This window comes from Tachysurus fulvidraco, chromosome 13 (genome assembly GCF_022655615.1).
Source record: "Tachysurus fulvidraco isolate hzauxx_2018 chromosome 13, HZAU_PFXX_2.0, whole genome shotgun sequence".
Lineage (NCBI taxonomy): Eukaryota > Metazoa > Chordata > Actinopteri > Siluriformes > Bagridae > Tachysurus > Tachysurus fulvidraco.
In genome coordinates, this window is record NC_062530.1 from 5,796,747 (window position 1) to 5,813,387 (window position 16,641).

Consider the following 16,641-nt stretch of genomic DNA (forward strand, 5'->3'; position numbering starts at 1 on the left):
AAAAGCACAGGTACGCGCAGCGTGCACGCGCAGTCAGAGCTGGAGGCGTTTATCTATAACGTTAATCGGCGGAAAGACGCAAAGACGGCAACCAAAAGCAGTGAAATTAAACTATTCTTATTACCAGAGTTGTCATATAATATATAATATAAAACTCTTTTTGTTTTAAATTCTCAATGAGGGCTAAACCCCCCTAAAGATTTACCTGAGACGATGAGCAGTGTTGTAATGTAACGGAGTAAAAACACTTCGTTACTGTACTTAAGTAGAAATGTCACGTATCTGTACTTTACTTCGCTATTTAAATTTATGTCAACTTTCACTTTTACTCCACTACATTTCCTAGATAAAATGTATACTTTTATTCCGTTATATTTCTACTAAGCATCTTCGTTACTACAAAATAAAATCAGAAGAAATGTGTGGGAGGTTTGGTGAATCTGTGCATTTGTGGATTTGAAACATTTCTAACGTCAAGACGTGCACAAGAATCCACAAATAGGTGGACTCCGCCCACCGTCTACTCCAGCCAATCACGTTCTGATTTACTCGCTCTTCACACTACCACTGGACCCATTGATGATTCTGAAATCGTTTCCAAAGAAAGCAGAATTGAACTAACCCTTAGTGCTGGCTACAATCCATACAGGGTTACCAGATTGGGCTCGAATCTGCGACAAATGTTTTTTATTTGTTTTGTTTTTTAATCGTATTTTGCAGTACATATTACACTGTGATAGTGCGAGTAAATCAGAACGTGATTGGTTTGAGGTAGACCGTGCCACGATTGGTCAGCGCCACGAGACCGTTGTCCGATTGGCTGGAGTAGACGGTGGGCGGAGTCCACCTATTTGTGGATTCTTGTGCACGTCTTGACGTTAGAAATGTTTCAAATCCACAAATGCACAGAATGCAATCCACAAATGAGCAGGAAGCAATTCGCAAATAAATACAATTTATAAATAATTTTTATTTGCAAATCCCATTTTATTTATTTGTGAATTTCATTTCTTTTTGTGAAATTTGTAAAAATATTTGTGAAACTCTTTATATTTATTTGTGGATCATAGTGTATTTATTCAGAATAACGAAACAATTCTGACCCCATACAGGTACCCCATACAGTGCACCCGCAGTCAGAGCTGGAGGCGTTAATGTATAACGTTAATCGGAAAGCTGCAAATACAGCAACCAAAAGAGGTGAAATTTCACTATTCTTATTACCAGAGTTGTAGCACAAACAGAATATTAATGCAATGCATACAATACTAAATAAAAATAACATTTATTGATTTGGTCTTTGTGAATATTAGTTTATTAATGACTGCATTCATTGGACATGTTTGTAGAGAATGAACACATACATGAACTGAACCGCCCCTGCTCTTAAAATCACTCTGTAAATCACTGAAATTTTACTTTTTACTTTTACTTCAAATACTTAAGTACATTAAATATCAGAAAATGACTTTTGATACTTAAGTACAGTAAATATCAGATACTTTAAGACTTTTACTTGAGTAGTATTCTAAAAGGTGACTTTCACTTCTACCAAAGTCTTTTTCTAGTATGATACTTGTACTTTTACTCAAGTATTGCTTTCTAATACTTTATACAACACAGACGATGAGTGAGCGCTTGGCTGCTGATCCGCCATTTCGGCGCCAGTGGTTTAAAAAGAGGGCCCCCCTTGACAACACTGACAAGGTGGAAGCAAAGTAGTGTGTAATGTGTGTAACCCTAGCAGTGTAGGGGTTTTATATGACCATACTGTTGTCAAAAATACAGTTGACTATAAGTTCATTTGAGATCAGTGAACCATTCCATACATGTGCCTGTGTGACAATAATTCAAAACAGGTCATTAGAATATGAGAACCAGAGGGGTTGTCATCTGTGATCTCTACTAATCTCATCACACTGCAAATCATCAAATAATAAAGGAAGTGTGAATGTCAAGCTCTCTCCCATTGTGCAAATTAAGAGAACTGAAAAAGCCATATGATGTGTATCTCAACCTAGCAAATAAAAAAAAAAATAAATAAAAAAAAATCACATTCTACTTGGTTATGATTGGATAATTATGGAGTGTGCTGATGGATCTTTGTGTTCATCAGCCACAAGAGTGTTACGAAAGGCAGGCACTGATGTAGGTGAGGTAGGGTGGAGTCAGCGTTCACATTCATCCAAAGGTGTCAAGGTCGTCGATTTGGGTAGGGACGGTAGGGACATGTCCCTATATCCAGGGAACACTCAAATGTCCCTAGCAATAATTCGACCAAGCCAATATATATTTATACATGACCACTGATATCCGTCTGTGTCTTGTGCTTTTTTATTTATTTCATTTAACATTTATCCAGGAATCATTAAATAAGATGAAAATATTTTACAACGGCGTTCTGTAAAATAAATACGCAACTTGTGGAACACAAACGGTTAACAGATTTACCCCTGCAATGAATCCCGCCTCTGTAACTCAACTCTCTAAAAGGATTGGCCTTTGCCTTTTTTGAGTCCCGCCTCTCTAACCCACGTCGCTGTTTGATTGGCTTTGTCTTTCTCGCTAATGTGTTGAGGGAGGCTGCAGCTATATTCCGTTGTATGAAGCAATATACAACGTGATTATGCAGGCTACCGGTATGTGAGGAAGAAAGTATTATTATAACAACAGTTTTATGCACAAAATACGGGGAATGTTGTCCCAACAAAATGTCAAATAAATTATGTCCCCACCAATGTCAAAATCAAACTTTCGCCATTGGTGGTCAGTAGGGATGAGATCAGAAAACAACCACATATAGCAGGAAAGGTCAGGTGACCCAATACTTTTGGAAATATAATGTATACCAAGTGTATCACCAAGGCCATATCCCAAACTGTAGGGAGATTCCAGCTCTGTCCTTGAAAACAACTCAGAATTATTGTGATGTTTTACAAATGACAAAATTAATGTTAATTAAATTAAGCACTTCGTGTTTTTTGGTTGTCCTCATTGTTAGTTATTTTAAAATCGGTGACTCCCTCTGAATTAACATTAGCCATTCCTTTTGTAGGTGTGCTGCTCATTGTTAGCTCCGCTATCCTTAGTCTATGTCTGATAGCCATTAAATAATACAGTACACCAGTCACATGGGGAAAAGCCGCACAATGATAGACAATGCAAAACAATTTGCAAGTCTACTATGTAATCTGCAATACTGTTGATTCTATTTATCACATCATGCCCCATGTATAAAAATGCATTATCTGCCTGATTTCCATTTTCTAGCAGCAACGGATATTTGTAATCCATTTGGAAAAATTAATTCAGACAGTATATATTTTGCAGCTAAGTAAAGTCACAGATTAATGATGAAATCCACATAACCAGGGAAAAGCTTTTAAGCCAGATTAAGCTTTTATGCAAGATTAACAAAAGAAAAATTTGGACAGGCATCTACATCAAGAATATGTCTAAGATGTTCTAAGATTTAACTTTTAATGTTACATCTACTATTGGATCACTCCATTCACATCAGCGTAATCAGCTTCATTTCTGACCTGTAAAATTTAGCTGAACAGTACCAGGAAAAAAATAAATGCACAACCAAACTCTCTGTTTCAAGAACTGTTCAGGAAACAGGAAATACCCCTGTAGTTGCAAAACATATAAACCACCTATACAATCAAAACACAAAATGAATACAAACAGAATAATACTAAAGAACTTTACAAAACACTGAGCTTCTTGACTTTACACTGATCTAGTTTGTGTCTGTTATTACTAATGTCATTCCTTATTAATGGCATTAATGGTTAATGGATTGACAGATGAGGTAGTCTGGGAAAGTAAAAAAAAAAAAAAAACATGTACAGGTTTCTTAGTGCTAGAAGTTGCAGGGGATTATATGCTGCTTTGGAGGTATTACTGACATGTTTGTCAAAACTGTTGCTTTAAAAAATCTTATACTGAGTTTTTTTATGTGAATTTGGCCTTTGGTGTCTGGCTCATCTGTTCATGCTATGTTTCTTTTGGTGATAATGAGTGGAAATATCTGTTGTATGTGTTCCATTTCCCGGAACATGAAACATTTCTTAATGGTGCAATATTATAACTGTTGTGCCTTTAACTGAACGTGACTGTGTTGTTGTTTTTTTAACAAATGCCAGAACACCAAATACTTTGGGGGAGTGAAACCGGAAACCTCCCCTGCAACAAGCTAAAATACTTTTTCATTTATACTTCTGTATTCATATGAAACTCTGAACTAGCTTTCCGATTTCGTCAGAAACCACAAATCTATTTCAGAAACAGTCAGTTTCTTGCTCCACTTTTTTGTGGATCAGTATAATGAGGTAAACACTCTCTGGAAAGGCTGGGACATTTCAATAGCTCCTAAAAGCCTGTCAAAATGCTAATAATTATTGATGTCCTAAAACATTATGCAGCATTTCATGATACAAGAATAGAAAAGTGTTTTTAGAAGGTCTTCCATTGTTTCTCTCTCTTTGAAGAGCTTGACAACAGATGTAGATTAGGACCAGAATAGGTCAGCGTAACACTGCAGGGTTATTTTATTTTTCATCAACAGAGGAAAAGAGAAGTTGCTCCTTTAAGCAGCTAAGACCTAATATACTGTAACACACACATGGCCTCCCTCACAGGCAGATTTGAAACGCCATTTCATTAAAATCTTTCCACAGGGAAACATATTGCCAAACCAGAAAGTATAATACAATTATTCTATTGCATAGCAAGTCTTATTTGCTATACAAATTTGCTAAAAACAAAATGCTGCAATGTTTAAAAAACTGTTTCACTCGATTTTAAATGTCCATACATAGAATAGCAGTAAAGATCAGCAATTAGAAGCAACAACAGAATCTATTCATTGCTTTAATAGAAATTGAAACACTTGTATTAAACATTATACAGGTATATTGTCCACCAAAATGTTTTTCACGGGGAGGAAATAGCTTTGGTAAAATCAAAATGACCACATTTGTCTTGGCTTGGCTGCTCACTCACTGCTATAATAAACACATATCATTAGTGTGCACAGATGGATCAGCAATAGGTACAAAATAAATTTATTGTCATCCTCAAGGTCAATGAAAATATGTTTCACAACTGAGCGATCTCATACCAGACAATTACCATTCAGGTTAGATTGTATTCATGTCGTTTCATGCTTCAGAAAGCATGAAAAAATAGCAGAAACTTTAGTAGTATATATGCCTGAGGCTCTCCATTAAAGATTCTGAACAGTTGCCACCATCTCAGAGGAAACCTCTCATCACTAATATTTGTACATTGCAAATCAGGAAGCATTCTCACATGAATTTGTATAAAATGCTACACATTATTAGGGATTAGGGTGAGAAAAAAGCTTAACACTTAAGTGTATCTTCCTTGATCACGAGTCACCGCCTGATTGCAGTTTATATGGATGTTTTCCTGTTCATGTTTACACATGGATTTCCTCCTGATTCTCAGTTTCCTGCCATCTCCTAAAGATCCTGCTGTGGTGGATTACACCCAGTGTTCCCCACAATGCTTCAGATCCATTACAGCTCTAACCATAATAAAGACTGAGTGACAGTGAAAAAAAAACCTCTAAGTTAACATATTTTTTGACATCCCTGATACATTTAATGCAACATCAAAGCTCTACTTTTGTGATGCATTAGTCATTTAGAGAGTCAAGTCAAGAAGCTTTTTATTGTCATTTCAACCATATATAGCTGTTGCAGTACACAGTGAAATGAGACAACGTTTCTCCAGGATCAAGGTGCTACATAAAACAAAGACAGGGCTAAGGACATGTAAGTAGTCTTAGCCACATAAAGTGCAACTGTGCAACCTGGTGCAAGCAGTGCAGGACAAGACAAGCAAGACAGTGCAGGACAAAAGACAGTGCAGGACAAAAAACAGTGCAGACATTAAGTTACAAGACAATACAAAAAGTACAAAAAATGCAATACACAAAAGACAATAAACAGTAACAGCGCCGACCGACCGGTGTAAATACTGAATGTTCAAACAATATTTTGTGCAGTAAAAGAATGAACAGCAGCAGGTTCTTAGCAGCAGGTCCTTTGGATTATATATATAGAGTTGTGCAAAAAACAGCAGATGACTGAGATATTGTCCAATATGTGCAAAAACAGCAGAAAAGTGTGCAAAACAGTGTGTGTGTTTTGTGAGGGTCTATGCAGTCCATACAGATGATGTGTGTGTATGTTGTGCTCAGTATAGTACTCATTAGTTCTTACTTGATCTTTCTTATTTTTCTGTTTTTTGAAAAGTCAATATGTATAATTGTGAAAGAACATGCTATATTTTAATACCCATGGATACCCATGACATTTTGACTATATTTTCAGGAAGAACACACATGCCATGATGCGACCACGTGGGTCATCCCTGAGTTTCACACTTGCCGTACTATGACCAGGGAGGACGTTCATGAACTTTTTTCACTGCCTTGGTCATCTGTTCATTCTATGCGTCATGGCCCAGGTCTAAATATAATCTCATAATATTCGTATATATATACACACACATATATGGTGCAGCAGATTGCAGCCTCGGCATGACTCTCTTTAGTACTTTCTTTCATTTTGTTTACCTTGATAACATTGCTACACAATTCTTTAATCGCTCTGTACCCAGGGCAGCCTTCTGGAACTCAGATCACTGCTTGGATCATCTTATCCCAACATACAGGCAGAAACTATAATCTACTAAACCTTTAGTCAAAACAGTGAAGAGATGGACCATTGAGGCAAAGCAGGAACTACATGACTGATTTGACTGCACTGATTGGAGTATCTTTGAGGCTGGAGCTGACAGCCTGGATGAACTGACTGACACTGTGACATCTTACAGTACATCAGTTTTTGTGAAGACGTGTGTGCAAACCAAAACCTTCTGCAAAGTCAGTAACAACAATCCATGATTCACATCCAAACTGAAAAAACTTTGACATGCCAATGAAGATGCCTACAAAGGGGAGGACAAAGCCCTGTATATGAAGGCCAGGAACCTACTGCCAAAAGAGTACGAAATCGCCAAAAGAAGCTGCAAGTTTGATCACTGGTGCTGTGTGAGTTCCCCTCTTGCTACACAATATCTCAACTCTCCACAATCATCCTGGTCCCCAAGAAACCCTCCATCACTGGAGTGAATGACTACAGGCCTGTTGCTCTGACATCTGTCAACAAAAAGACCTCCTAAACTCCTAAAGCTCTCTCTATACTAATGACTGCACGTCAAGTGACCCAACTGTTAAACTCCTGAAATTTGCAGATGATACTTCTCTCATTAGACTTATTCAAGATGGTGACGAGTCTGCATACCGGCAGGAAGTGAAGCGGCTGGTGCTATGGTGTAATCACAATAGCCATGAGCGAAACACCCTCAAAACTGTGGAAATGACAGTGGAAAGACCCTTCAACACTACTCCCCCAATTAAAGAAGTACAGTCTGCCACAGGAGCTGTTGATGCAGTATTACACTGCAGTCATTGAATCTGTCCTGTGCACATCCATCACCATATGGTTTGGAGCAGTAACAAAACAGGACAGGAACAGACTGCAACACACCCTGCCCACTCCCCAGGACTTGTACCATACAAGAACCAGAAACCGGGCAGGAAAAATCATTACTGACCCTTCACACCCTGGACAGAACCTCTTTCAGCTCCTCCCTTTTGGCAGGTGCTACAGAACTTTGCTTCCCAAAACTGCTTGACACAGGAACAGTTTCTTTTTTCAGACAATCACCCTGATTAACAACTTACCATAATTACATTCCCTGCTTCATATCTATACAGTAAGTGCTGCATTATCAAAACTGCCTGTCATCACATCATCCGCATATGTTACACACACTACTTCTGCTGTATATTGTACAAAAGCATAAAATTGCACAATACTGTTATTTGCACTACGATGCACTTCTCACACTTTATGTACATAACTGATCTATCATATATTCTGTATTCATATTTAATACTCACACGGTCTATATTGTCTCACATTGTCTGTTTTGTCTAAAAGGTACATGGTGACAGAAACAAATATGAGATGGACGATGATATGTTATTCATCTTCTCTTATTGGAGTTAGTGAGGGCATTTATTATCTTGTGAAATTGTGAAGTGAAACGTCAAAAATCGGAAGAGGAAATTTACAGCTTAGGTTTACTTAACAAAAAGTGCCTTTATTGTGTCTTACTTATTTTTAATAGTGTCTTGAAATGAAAAGATACTGAGCACATACCTGAGCAGTCTGTGTGTACACTTGATTGTCCATGGTTATCAAAGTTCCCAAGGTTGCGATCTGTCACCAAAGGGTGGATCAGATCCGCTTTAGTGTGTAGTGTAGTCTACTGTTAAGTTGTTGTTGTTGTTGTTGTTGTTGTTGTTTTTCCTTGCAGGGCCTTGTTGTGTGTTTTCATCAACTTTCTGCAATATAGGTAGGAAAAGTAAACACATTGCTTCACTATGTGCACTACACTGAGCTTTTAGTACTTCTGTCATTATTACTGGAGAACATTTCTGTACTTAAGTAAATTTTTCTGGTATCAGTACTTTACTCCATTATTTATTTTTTGGACAACGTTTTACTTTTACTCATTATATTTTTACACAAATATCTGTACTTTTTTCTTCTTACATTTTCTGTTCATTGAGGGCTGTTTCCAGCCTATCATCCTATCATTGTGCAGCTTTTTCCCCATGTGACTGGTGTACTGTATCATTTACTGGCTATCAGACATAGACTAAGGAATGGCTAATGTTAATTCAGAGGGAGTCACCGATGTTAAAATAACCAACAACGAGGACATTCCTGAACACACATGGCCATAAATGAGGGAGATGTTTGAAATAATCGGCGTCAAAAAGGATTCCTGGCGAATGCGTTGCGAATTGTGTCAACCAGGGGCAGTTCTAGCCCTTTTTTAGGGTGGCTTCAGCCCCCTGTCTGTAATCTCATCCACCCTAAAACTATAAGGATAATTTTTACTTTCATAAATAAACAATAAAAATTACGTTAAAATGCAGGACATGTCGTCGATGGGAAAGAAATTTATTTATCAGTTTGATAAAGAGCGATTTTTTTTTACTTTGCTTTTACACGCGTGTGTTGTAGTCTTTCGAAAGTGTGTCTTCAGCTGTGTGCTTTATTTGAACGGAAAAGCACAGGTACGCGCAGCGTGCACGCGCAGTCAGAGCTGGAGCCGTTTATCTATAACGTTAATCGGCGGAAAGACGCAAAGACGGCAACCAAAAGCAGTGAAATTTCACTATTCTTATTACCAGAGTTGTCATATAATATATAATATAAAACTCCTTTTGTTTTAAATTCTCACTGAGGGCTAAACCCCCTTAAAGATGAAATCCTAGAACCGCCCCTGGTTTCAACCCAAAAAAACACGAAGTGCTTAATTTAATTAACATTAATTTTGTCATTTGTAAAACATCACAATAATTTTGAGTTGTTTTCAAGGACAGAGCTGGAATCTCCCTACAGTTTGGGATATGGCCTTGGTGATACACTTGGTATACATTATATTTCCAAAACTATTGGGTCACCTGACCTTTCCTGCTACATGTGGTTGTTTTCTGATCTCATCCCTACTGAACACCTTTGGGATGAATGTGAACGCTGACGCCACCCTACCTCACCTACATCAGTGCCTGCCTTTCGTAACACTCTTGTGGCTGATGAACACAAATATCCATCAGCACACTCCATAATTACACACACACACACACACACACACACACACACACACACACACACACACACACACACACACACACATATACTGTATATAGTGTGTAGTCACTTCAACTTTTAATGGAGTCTTTTAAAAAATGAGTATCTGTACTTCTACTTGAGTAAAGGATGTGTGTACTTTTGACACCTCTGTAGTACAGTTTACAAGATCTGTCATTCTGTAGCCAGTCGAGGCTACAACGTGATTACGTGTCAGTAATCACAACATCTGTATACGTCACACGTCACACGTACTTCTACTGTATATTGTACAAAAGCATAAAACTGCACAATACTATTTTTATTGTCTGTTTTGTCTAAAAGGTACATGGTGAAGGGAACAAATATGAGATAGAAGGAAAGTGTACTGTATGTTTTGATGCATTTTTCGTTGGTATATTTTTCTTCCCTTTCCTGAGTTAAGGGCGTTTATTATTCATCCAATAATCAGCTGGACTGACACAGGACCCTCCCGCTCTTATGCGCGCTCCCACACACACACACACACACACACACACACACACACACACACACACACACACACACACACACACACACACACACAGACTGCACAAAAAAACAAGATGAATAAGGAGACTTCTGGTCTTCGCAGGTAAAACTATTTAATCTTCCTCTCATTACAAAGGTTTGCATTTCTAGTAAAATATTTTAAAAACAAAAAATATTTTAAATTCATCCTTTTCTGGTCTTAGTTTCGTTTTCGCTTTAAGAGGCGAATAACGGTTTTGAACTAGACATCGACACTACCTAGATTCGACTTTAATATATATTTATAGATAGTTTTTTAATATTTTCTTTTTAAATAACTATCCAAAAAAGATCACAAAACAAGGGAAACTATTTATCGACAGATTATTTTAGCTTATAATAACGTTATACTATGATGCTGGCAGTAACGTTCAGAGTTACTGGGGTGTGTTAAACGCACTGAACTTGTGAAGTGAAACTTCAAACGCGTCGCCTGAAGAGGAAAGATACAGAATAGGTTTTACTTAACAACAGCTGCCTTTATTGTGTCTTATTTATTGTTAAACGTGTCTTGAAATGATAAGAGACTGAGCAAGTAACTGAGCAGCCTTTGTGGACAAAAAACAGACGAATCCTTCTGATTGTCTATGGTTACGCCAAAGTTGTGGGATGTGACCAAAGGGTGGATCAGATCCTCTTCAGTGTGTAGTGTAGTATATTGTCAAGTTGTTGTTTTTTCCTTGCACGGCCTTGTTATGTGTTTTCATCAATTTTCTGCAATATAAGTAGAAAAAGTAAAATGAAGCATTGCACACAATGTTTCCAAGAAACACATTACTTCTCTGGAAACTATGTGCACTACACTGAGCTTTTAGTACTTCTGTCATTATTACTGGAGTATATTTCAGTAACCTCCTTCTAGCCCCCGAATTATATACACTCTCTTTACACCACATAGACAACTACTTTACAAGATCTGTCATTCTGTAGCCAGTCGAGGATATCCAGTGTACTTGCCACAACATGTAACATACCATAATACACTCATTGTTCACTTTAATAGGAACAGGTGTACATCTAAACAAATATCCAGTCATGTGGCAGCAGTGCGATATATAAAATCATTGCACATACAGGTCAAGAGCTTAAGTTAACTTTAACATCACCCATCAGAATCAGGGGAAATGTAATCTTGGTGCTCATGATTGTTAACCCTTGTATTGTGTTCGTATATTTGTTACTCAGCCAGTGTTCTTGGGTCTGGTGACCCGCTGCATTTTGGGTTTTTAATTCAACACAATCAAAAATTTTATGTTAAAATACTCTACAGATGTTTACTTCATTCCAATTACAAGCAATATAAACAGCATATATGGTTAATATTTGTCCTTTACCTTTATTACATCACATTTTTTAATTAAAGTGCTACTCATTTTTTATTGTTTTTAATAAAAATTAATTAAAAAAATCAAATTAATCAAGTTATGAGAGGGAAAAAAATCAACAAATTTACAAGGAAGCAATTTTTTTCAAAACTATTGATGTTTATGAATATGGGTCCCACAGACCCAAACAACATACAAGGGTTAATGCTAGACAGACTATTCAAAATCTGGTAAGGTCAGAATTTATCATTAGTCATTCATTGACTTAACCTGCTTTGTGTCAACATTTCAGGCTGCATAAGGTGGTGTAAAAGTGTTGGGAATGTTGGGATACACTGAGGCCTAACTGTCAATCAAACATTTATCAGATGCCATAGTCTGAGTAATTTTGTTGATCATATGCATCCCTTTATAATTACAATTTTCCCATCTGCAATTGGTTGCACGATAACAGCAGTACCGTCCCAGCATGATGGTAGCCATACTGTCATGCCAGACCGTCTGAATCCTACTTAAAGATGCACTGCTACACGTATTTCATTAATTTTGGGGTAATGTCTGAAGTTTACCAAGGACTCTCTAACATTTTTTGTGGGAAAAAAATGCCTTGGTTACCTTGTTTCAAGCCATTCTAATGTGGTATAGAAAACCTGCAGGAATATTCAAATGAGCTATGCTGCTTGGCTCCGATTGGCTAACCGCTAGGATATGAGAGCATCACCCAGAGCAATAAGTAGCCTAAGCTAGAGGAACTTTGTTTACAATCACCTGGAATTGTGGCAGAATGGCTTCTTCAGGTACTGTATATTTCCATATATATATATATATATATATGGAATCTGAATCTGAAGAGGAGACAGAAGCACCAGAATCAGCTTGTTTAGCCATGGATGTATATGGATGGTAATTTAACCATTTAAGTAAACCATCAAGCATTTTGAAACATAATAAAATGTATTCGTGGCAATTGTCTTCTGACATTTTCACTTTTAAACCATTACACCATTGGTTAGTGGCCAAATGTGTGTAGATGACAAAAAGGGCGATGTCTGCATTTTCTTCAGAGTGCTGCTGCATAAAGTTTCATTCATTCATGGGCCTTCCGAGGTCTGTTAAATCTATATAATTAGGCTATATAATAACCGCAGTGAATGGCAACGGATTTTGTGCTTTTAATTCACGTCTTTCATATCATTCTGCGAGAGATCCGTTCAATTATTGTAATAGAATTCCATTGAAGGTGAAAGTCAGCTAAGACGTTGCCTCGCAAACAGGGGCGATTCTAGAATTTTCATTTTAGGGGATCTCAGCCCCCAGGGACTTAAGTAAAGTTGGCCCCATATTCCCAGATTCGAGTTTCCCGAGTCAATAGCTCCTGAACTAAAGGGTGTTACTACACAAATAACACCGCTTTTTTATATTAGTAATGTAGAGAGGCAGCTAAAACCAAATTTTTCTCAAAATCTGCTTTCCTCCGCGGTGGACAAAATACACAAGTCTCTATATGCAGACAACTGAGAAACAGATTCCAAGGGACCGTCTGCAAAGTGCAAAACCCGAAAAGCGAATACTATAAAAACAGTCAATAACTTTACTGTAGTACACTGTACTGTCATCAAACTCAGATCACACATCACTGATGTCTTAATACATGTACTAAAACACTTATTTTGGGGAAATTTCTTTTTGTTGATTTTTTATGATTTTTCATAATATAAAAAATCAATAGCTTTACTGTAATACACTGTACTGTCATCAAACTCAGATCACACATCACTGATATCCTAATTGATATAGTACAACATGTATTTTGGGGAAATGTCAGAACAGAACCATCCCGCCAACACTAAATCTATGCTCGCTAACCTTCATTTACGAAGTGGTCCTGACTGAAATCAAGCATTGCGTTAGTCCAGGCAGGCCACGCAGTAAGCTGCATCAGCTGCTAATCAGCTGTCCACTAGGCGCACCAATCCAGCACGACTTCCGTAATATCCCTCCTTTTAAATCCTCGCCTTCGAGCGCACCTACGCATTGCCGCTACTGCGATCCAACACCCTCCTCCGTCCCCGACTCCTCCAGCTAGAACCTGTCGCCAGCGCCGATTAAATTCTTCACATAAAAAAAAAAAATTCGCACCTCGCGCAATTTCGGTTCTGATTCTGCGCTGCAATGGGGGTCTATTCATTCCCCAACGCTGCCTCCCCGCCCCGTCCATGCATGCGCACGGACGGGCGCGTGGGAAAATTCTCCCAGAACAGAACCATCCCACCAACACTAACTGTATGCTCGCTAACCTTCATTTACGAAGTGGTCCTGACTGAACTAAATTCGACTTTAATATATGTTAGTATATTCAAATTAGTGTATCTTGTATTAGAGCAGTCTTGTATTTATGCTTTGAGTACAATCCTCTCATAGTCCTATAATCATAATAATACATAGTCCTACATCATTGATCTGCTGTTCAAACTCTTTATATAGTCTAACTGATTATTCTTTCTTTTTTTCTTTCACAGTGGAGTCTCACGGAAGTCTGTTGCTCCAAAAAACCTCTCTATCCTAATTATCATTGTTGTGCTCATGTTTGTGATATATTTCCTGACTGGTTTAAAACCTGTGAAATCTTACAAGCCTGACTATTTTTACCCTCACTGGAAAAAGACAAACCTTATGGCATGCGGATGGAAAGTAAAATATGACCCAATCATTAAAGTCACCAATGTTAAAACGTACATGGTTGGCTCCTATGTAGAGCACCGACAGGAGGTGAAAAGGATACGGACAATTGCTATAGTGCTTCGCAGTGAAAATGCAGAGTATCAATGCATGCTTTGCTGCAATGGAATGAAGGTGCCTGTATCTGCTACTTTAAACATTCACTCTGATCACTTTGATTTTGAGTACGGCACTGCTGATATTATATGCCAAATACCGGAAGAGTGTACAACACCAACACATGTAGCTATCACTTCCAAATCACCTAAAGAGAATGGATTATTGCAGGATATGCATGCCTTCCAACCTGTTAGGAATCAACAGAAACAGGAAGTTTTTCCCTATGAATTCACAGTTTGCATTTCAACCATGTATGACTATGAGAATGTATTGCTGCTTGTGCAGGCCATAGAGATGTTCAGGATACTTGGTGTCCAGAAGGTAGCTATTTACAAAACCAACTGCAGTAAAGATACACAGAAGGTCCTGGATTATTACATCAGGAAGAACTTTGTGGAGCTCATCCCTTGGAGTCTATCGCCCTACATTAATGTGTCCAGAGGCTGGCAGAAGTTTAAATCGCCAGGGGAACTACACTACTTTGGGCAAATCGCAGCACTTAATGACTGTTTGTATCGTTACATGTACAAGAGTCACTATGTAGCTCTTCAAGATCTGGATGAATTCATTCTACCTTTGAATTTTACCAATTGGACAGAGCTTCTGCCTGAATTGGAGAGGGAATATGGTCAGGGGATTGGCTTTGAGTTTGAGAATAATGTTTTTCCTATTTACTTGAAGGATTCAAAGTCCAAAAAGTATTCACCAGACTCCTGGAAGAAGGTTCCAGGACAAAACATTTTAGAATATGTTTATAGGTTAGTCAATGATCCTTCAAAATTCAATAATTTCAAAGTTATTGTAAATCCTCGTCTAGTGTTTGAAACTACAGTCCATGGATTGTTGAAATCAATGACGGGTACTGTGAGAGTGAACCCTGAAGTTGCCCGCATGTATCACATAAAGAACTTTACAAAAGAAGATGCGTTAACAGATAAAAGCATACTGGACACACATCTCAGAGACTATGCAGATAGGCTGATACCTGCTGTTTCTGAAATGCTTTATATTGCACTAAAATTGCCAAAAGTGTAAAACAAGTCTGTGATGAGATAGACAACTATATGTAAAAAGTATGGTCATGAGTAAAGAAGACATTTTTTATAAACATGAACATCTAAACATACTAAATGCACTCCGATAAAGCTGAAGAGTTTGACTGAATTGTACAAGACAGGAAGCGTTACATTTCCAAAGAATATTTCTTAATAAAAGAATTCCTATGAAATTTAAGCATTTATTCAGGAGGATTAAACTGTTCAGCATGTTGTCAGTGACTACTAATTTATTGTCATTTCAACCTTTTTTATCCTAATTATTATTTAAATTGTCTTATTTGCAGCTGTTGATTCCTGTCAATTTTAATTACAATAGTTTCAATCTGATTAGTACTTATGTTGGCAGTAGACAGCTTCACATTCATAGACAGCACAGATGGAAGGAAATAATCACAATCTTCAGAAATCGCACCAGACATCTGTCTGTATTGTATCAATGGGCTTCATATTGAAGGAATTTTATTATTTTATATATATATATAAAATCCCAGTTTCAACCTGATCTCACACATACCTTTGTCCAGGATTACCAGACGTCCTTTAAGACATAGCAGCACTGTTGTGAAAATCAGTTTTATTGCTGATAAAATTAAACATTCTGTTCGTATATAAAATTCACCAATGTAAATATGTATCATAGCATGCTAGATGAAGAATAAGCAGTGTATGCTCTTTGCTACAGATCATATGGGCTCTGTTGTCTGCATTCCAATTGGTAATTACTGCACCGTTAATCTGTACTTAACAAAAAATTAAGTTTAACTATTTTCCGCTTTGCTGCATTGCTGGAAAAGGTCACAGTCACCTATTGTCCCCAAAAACATGTTATGTCTGAAGTTCAAAGACACTCAGTGTCTACTCCAAAATGCTTTTTTAAAGAAATGCTATGGTTTTATCCTGGGACTTATTGACAGTTTTCTTGTACTGAACATCCTTTCAAGGTATTTTTTTAATGTTTTAATGTGACGTTGTCTTTTCTACTGTTATCTGCTCATTAGGGATCTTGAAATAAAATTAATTTTAATAGCTTAGTGACAAATCCATGCACAATGACACATAAGTAATATATTTTAAATAAATAAAAACAAAATCTTATTACTC

At 37.4% G+C, this 16,641-nt stretch overlaps 1 protein-coding gene and 1 long non-coding RNA gene across 3 annotated transcripts in view; one reads left to right on the forward strand and one right to left on the reverse strand.

Moving 5' to 3' along the window:
* Positions 1 to 16,641, reverse strand: part of LOC113634109 — a 53,477-nt gene that overhangs the window by 33,076 nt on the left and 3,760 nt on the right. For both annotated transcript variants that reach the window (XR_007144668.1, XR_007144667.1), the window contains exon 2: positions 8,268 to 8,452. This is a non-coding gene — a long non-coding RNA (uncharacterized LOC113634109). The remainder of the gene's footprint in view (positions 1 to 8,267; positions 8,453 to 16,641) is intronic.
* On the forward strand, positions 10,249 to 16,639 carry LOC113633886 (beta-1,4-galactosyltransferase galt-1-like). The gene is made up of 2 exons (XM_027132558.2): positions 10,249 to 10,383; positions 14,164 to 16,639. The coding sequence occupies exons 1-2, from the start codon at positions 10,355 to 10,357 to the stop codon at positions 15,515 to 15,517; spliced, it is 1,383 nt and encodes a 460-aa protein (XP_026988359.1). The 5' UTR covers positions 10,249 to 10,354; the 3' UTR covers positions 15,518 to 16,639.

Bases quoted from the DNA above. Each gene is read 5' to 3' on its own strand.
- LOC113633886 (XM_027132558.2), top strand. From the start codon at position 10,355: ATGAATAAGGAGACTTCTGGTCTTCGCAG. The intron at 10,384-14,163 runs GTAAAACTATTT...TTTCTTTCACAG, and splicing joins GAGACTTCTGGTCTTCGCAG to TGGAGTCTCACGGAAGTCTG.